Source organism: Solanum stenotomum, chromosome 10, assembly GCF_019186545.1.
Source record: "Solanum stenotomum isolate F172 chromosome 10, ASM1918654v1, whole genome shotgun sequence".
NCBI classification, from domain to species: Eukaryota; Viridiplantae; Streptophyta; class Magnoliopsida; order Solanales; family Solanaceae; genus Solanum; species Solanum stenotomum.
Genome location: NC_064291.1, coordinates 34,293,074 through 34,299,265, shown reverse-complemented (window position 1 = coordinate 34,299,265; position 6,192 = coordinate 34,293,074). Strand labels below are relative to the sequence as shown.

At 35.3% G+C, this 6,192-nt stretch overlaps 2 protein-coding genes across 2 annotated transcripts; both read right to left on the bottom strand.

Moving 5' to 3' along the window:
* LOC125842527 (uncharacterized) lies at positions 1 to 1,302 on the bottom strand. Its single transcript, XM_049521828.1, has 2 exons — positions 1,206 to 1,302; positions 1 to 501 (listed from the first exon to the last, which is right to left on the bottom strand). The coding sequence occupies exon 2, from the start codon at positions 493 to 495 to the stop codon at positions 58 to 60; it is 438 nt and encodes a 145-aa protein (XP_049377785.1). The 5' UTR covers positions 496 to 501; positions 1,206 to 1,302; the 3' UTR covers positions 1 to 57.
* A 675-nt stretch (positions 1,303 to 1,977) lies between these two features.
* LOC125842930 (uncharacterized) lies at positions 1,978 to 6,192 on the bottom strand. The gene is made up of 5 exons (XM_049522205.1): positions 3,911 to 6,192; positions 3,510 to 3,827; positions 3,330 to 3,429; positions 2,523 to 3,245; positions 1,978 to 2,127 (listed from the first exon to the last, which is right to left on the bottom strand). The coding sequence occupies exons 1-5, from the start codon at positions 6,190 to 6,192 to the stop codon at positions 1,978 to 1,980; spliced, it is 3,573 nt and encodes a 1,190-aa protein (XP_049378162.1).

The following is a 6,192-nucleotide window of genomic DNA, read 5'->3' as shown; positions in this document are numbered from 1 at the left end:
CTTCAATAAGCAAAAGTGTACAAATATTTAAACACATAAACATTTGGTCATTTCCTATTAAGGAGAAGGATTACTAGATGAGCGTGAGGATAACGCCATCTCGCTCATCATGCGAGACCATCGTTCCTCCATAGACTTGAATCGATCATCACTTTGTTGCCTCAAACGCGAGACCTCGTGCTCTACTCGTTGTTGCACCTCCGCCTCTAAACGTTCTTGAAGAATTCTCTCTTGATTTTCTCTCATATGCAACACTTCTTCCTCAAGTAGTTTAATGCGCTTTTCAGCAACATCATCAGACACCGCAGGTAAATTGCGCGAAGTGACAGAATTTTGATCTTGATACAACGCCAAACCTTGAGAGCCTAAACCATACACACGTCGTTTTTTTTCTCCACCCACAACATCAAAGTATAAGTTATTTATATCAAGTTCTTGAACTTCTTGTGAATCATTTGAGGAGCTAGAAATAGCAGCAGCTAAGACAACCTCCATTTTATCCTGAAATTTTCAAACAATCAACCACCAAAAACTCAAGCTTTCCACAAATATGTGCATATTAAGTTGCTTCTAGCAACTCTGTAAAAAAAATGCACCCAAAAGACAGCACAAACTCTTTAAACAGAACAAAATCTGCCCCCAATATGGCATAAAATATATATAAAAAAAAAGGCACACAATTTGCTTCAAATTGCATTAATAACTGTCCAAATAACTACTCAACATTTGATAAAAAAAAGTAAGATAAAAATCTGCACAAAAAAACAGCACAAAATCTACCCCAAAAATAGCACAAAATCTATCAAAAAAGGCACAAAATCTACTTCCAAATTGCATTAAAAAACTGCTCAAATAACTGCAAAACATATGATCAAAACTATGATAAAAATCTGCTCAAATTAGCACCAAAAACAGCACAAAGAGCTGCACAAAGCAGCACAAAGAACTGCCACAAAATCTGCCACAAAAAAAGGCACAAAATCTATCCATAATAGCACAAAATCTGCTTCAAAATTGCCCAACAAAACAGCACAAAGAGCTGCCCCAAAAATTTGCTCAATTGCAACACAAACAATTATAGCAAATCTTCTTAATAGCAACACACACAACTACATAAAATCTACCTTTTTCTTTTTTAAAAGCTTCACAAAATAAGGATCAGTCCTACAATGTTTGGTTAAAGAAGAGCAACACACACAACTTACATTAATGCATTTAGACTTGGCATCAACAAAGCTGCCATCCTTTCTTTTATGCAACTTCTTAAATATATCCCACGAATTTGGTGGACGACGTAATTCTATTGCCTAAAAAATAGAGTTTAATATTAAAATAAGAGATACGATTAGAAAAATATTATAGAAAGTGTTAAATTTGGTACCAATTTTATAGTATGCTCCACTGTTGATCTAGAACCACCGGTATGCTTGCTTGGACCAGTGCCTAATCCACCAGTCTCACTACATCGATTTCGAGTGGCGATACGAGATTTATCCATCCATTCATCTGAGGCCCAATGCGTCTTCCAACTTCTCCAAATATCCTCCAAAACAAAATTAGGTTTGACTGTACCTTTTCGCCAAATATACATTTTCTTGGAGTATAAAGTGGATGCCACCTTATTCCATGTACGTTCCATTATAGAATTCTCAGTAGGATTCCACTGATATGATTTCTGGAAAAAAATTACTTAGTGAAATAAACACATAGAGACATATATTAAATAAATTACTTATAAATTTTAAATATAAAGCAATAGTTACCAAAAATTCATGCCAATAAAATTTACGAGTTGATTGACTGACATCCTTCCATGAGTAGCCAGTAGCATCTTGTCGTTCCTTGAAAGTTTCTGTGATGGTCTTCGAGATAGAATGACCATTAGGAACGAATCTGAAATAAAATTAAAAATAAATTAACACATTTCATAATACTTATATTAGAAAAAATTAGATCAACTATACAAAAATATCTTTCTTACTTTTCCACTACAACTGAGATGACCAACCGAGCAGATGTTGATGAGCAACTAGTAGACCCAATAGAGACATCTGGAGTACTAGGAGTGGTTGGAGTACAAGGACCAGTAGGAGAACCAGCATTTGATGATGGCGTATCACTCATATTCTTAAATTTTAATTACCTAGACATTGTACAATTGCAGCAACAAAGTTCTTGATAAAAAATCAACAAACATTCAAATTGTATTAGTTCATTTTGTAGATATATAATATAAGATGCCCAACACAAATCACAAGATATAATAGCAAAACTAAGAAAATGAAAATCACTTGTAGCATAAAACAGTACATTCAACTTTAGATTAATAGAAAAACTAAATTTAAAAACTTCAAGTGACATTAATCTCAACACTTTCTTCTCTTTTTGTTTTGATGTTCATATTCTTCTTTCCCTTCCTCGTTGTCATCTTCATCATCATCATCATCACCATCCTCCTCATCCTCATCCTCATCCTCATCCTCATCCTCATCCTCATCATCCTCCTCCCCCCCATCATCAACATCCTCCTCCTCCTCATCATCATTGTCATTAGCCTCATCATTTTCTTCCATCTCCCTCTCTTCCTCTTCCCTCTCTCCTTCCTCCTCCTCCTCCATGTCAATAAAAATACCATCTGGATCATTCAATATATAAGGTGTTTCATCTTCACAAATCTCAATTTCATGCATTTGACTGTTATCCTCTTGAAAAGCTAGATCATTCAGTGTGTGAGGTTTTTCTACTATATTTGGAACATCTACAATTGAACGTGCCTTTATTTGACAAACAGCTAACCAATCATTTTGTGTCCTCTTTACTGAAGGATAGGTTTCAAAATACACCTGAGAAGCTTGCACAGCCATAATAAATGGCTCATATTTATTAAACGCTCTTCTTCTGTTAACCTCAACAAGATTATATTGTGGATGTACTCTTGTACCATGTTTTGGTGTTGGATCAAACCAAGAACATTTAAATAATACGATTCGCTTAAATGGTAATGCATGATACTCTAGCTGCAGAATTTCTGTCAATATACCATAATAATCGATCTCATTTGCACTGTGACTAGAGCCCTTAATGCATATACCACTATTCATTGTAGATTTATTTGAACCGTATTCTTCAGTGTGAAATTTGTAACCATTTACAACATATCCATTAAAGGGTTGAACCTTATGCAGTGGCCCTTCTGCAAGATCTTTCATGAATTGATTGGTAATGCCGGATGAAGGATCACGTGCCTATTGACACTATAAGTAATTAGGCATACATTAAGATTATATTGAATTTACTGTATAGATTAATTTAGATCTATTAGTACTTACGTATTGATTAAACCAAGACGCAAACTCTGTTTCAAGTTTAGCATCAATCTCGCTATCTTGAATACATGGTTGTATTTGTCTCAAGGTATCCTCAAAAATTCTGAAGAAAAAAAAGTTAATTTATTTCAATAACTTCAAATGTAAATAATATGTATATCTAGATCATGATAATTAACTTACTTTATATATGGTTTCACTTCATCACAATTCAACAAAATATATGTCCGAGCTGCATGATATTCTCTATCATCTAACCTTCTTATTTTCTTTTTACCAAAACCACGACCAACATGCTTGAAAATAGACAACATTTCAGGATGGTCCTCTCCAACCCCACCATCATCCGCATTTCGTGGCACTTTTCTATATCTAGTCAAAATGTCTGACTTAAAGTAGTGCGTACAAAGTGTTGATGATTCTTTAACCAAACATGCGTTGCGTATACAACCTTCAACTCTATTCTTATTTTTGATATCATACTTCACCCCATGGAGTTTCCTTCAAACATAATGTAAGTATATGTCAATATAGTATCACTAGTATATTTATATATCTTATAATATATAATTAACTTAAGTTACCTTTCACATGGATACATCCATCGTTCTTGAACTGGGCCTGCTAAACGTGCTTCATAAGCTAAATGGATGGGAAGATGTTCCATAGAATCCCAGAAGCTTGGAGGAAAAATGCGCTCAAGCTTAGTCAAGATGAGAGGAATATTTCTTTCTAATTGTCTCATGTGTTCCTCAGTTATTGAGGTAGAAGTGAGATCTTTAAAAAAAAGACTCAACTCTGTCAATGGTTCCCACACATTTCGTGGAAGCAAATCTCGAAATGCAATAGGTATGAGCCGTTGCATAAATACATGACAATCATGACTCTTCATACCAAAGAGTTTAAGCTTGTTCATGTCAACACATCTTCCCATGTTAGACACATAACCATCAGGAAATCTCAACTCTTGCAACCACTTACAAAGCACTTTTTTGGCATTATCATCTAACATGTAACAAGCTTTCGGGTACTTTTTAGTAGTTTCATCCTGATGCAACTCTGGACGATTGCAAAGTACTTTTAAATCTTCTCTAGATTTGGCATTGTCCTTTGTTTTTCCCTTAACATTCATGATGGTGTTAAAAATGTTATCAAACACATTTTTTTCTATGTGCATCACATCAAGGTTATGCCGAATAAGATTTGTTTTCCAGTAAGGCAAGTCCCAAAATATACTTCTTTTCTTCCAACCACATAAGCTATTCTTTGATATTCTTGCATTCACCTTATCAGAACAAAGTTCTGTCACTTTCATGAGTCCCAAATCCTCAATCTCCCTAAGTATTTGTAAACCTGATTGTTCAGTAGATGCAACCTTATGTACTATTTGACCCTTCTTGAACCACTTTTTGTTTTTTCGCCATGTATGATCTGGTGGTAAGAACTTTCTGTGATTGTCAAACCATGAGACTTTTCTACCATTGGATAGTGAAAAAGCATCAGAATCTTTCATGCAATAAGGACAAGCTAATTTTCCTGCTGTACTCCAACCCGACAACATTGAGTACGCTGGAAAATCACTTATTGTCCACATCAATGCAACTTGCATTTGAAAATTATTTTTACTTGAAACATCATATGTTTGGACTCCTACCTCCCATAATTCTTTCAACTCTTCAATGAGGGGTTGCAAAAAGACATCAATTTTTTGTTTTGGATTTTTTGGACCAGGTACAATCACAGATAAAAACATGTATTCATCTTTCATGCACATCCAAGGTGGTAAATTATATGGTGTAACTATCACAGGCCAAGAGGAATATTGTTGGCCTGATTGACCAAACGGTTGAAACCCATCAGTAGACAAACCCAATCTAACATTTCTAACTTCAGATGCAAAATGTGGATGCGTCTCATCAAAATGCTTCCAAGCAGGAGAGTCTGAGGGATGACGCATGACACCATCTCTTTCATGCTCTGAATGCCATCTCATATGTTTTGCTGTTGCATTAGATGCATACAACCTTTGTAGCCGTGGAGTTAAAGGAAAATAATACATCTTCTTATAAGAAATATTAGTTTTCTTCTTGGAACGTTGATGTTTTGATCTCTTAAATCGAGGATGAGAGCAAAATTTGCAATTGATTAGTTCACTGTCCTCACGCCAATAAAGCATACATCCATTTTTGCAACAATCAATCTTCTCGACTGGCAAGCCTAATCCCCGCATTAGCTTTTTAGTACCATAGAAGCTATCGATCATTTTGTTATCACTTGGCATCAATTCTGATATAAACTGACATAACTCATCATACAACCTTTCCGAAAAATGATGTTCTGCCTTAAGATTCAACAAACGAGCAACAACAGACAATTGTGTATGTCCATGTGGATTTCCCGTCCAAATCTCTTGTTCCGATGCTTTGAGCATATCATAAATATGTTGTGTTGTTGGATTTGGGTCCTCTTCCACGTTACCATTATAAGAAGGCCCAGCAACATCAAAAACCATTGACCGGAATGCATTATGGGATTGAGGATTCACGGTTTCACCAGAAGCTTCTTCTTGATGATCGTTAAGCACACTTGGATTTGAAATATAACTTTCTCCATGGTGATACCAACGGTAATAATCCGGTACAAAGCCATAAGTTCCTAGATGTGTCATAATTGTAAACTCATCCAAAATATTTTTATTTCGACACTTACGATGATTACAAGGACATCTTAACTTCTCACCATCCATGCACTGTGGATGTTCTTTTGCAAATGCAACAAAGTTCTCAACTCCATCAATAAACTTTGGATTTATGAATCCATCTTCCAGTATTCTAGCATACATCCACTCACGATCAGAGTTACTCAT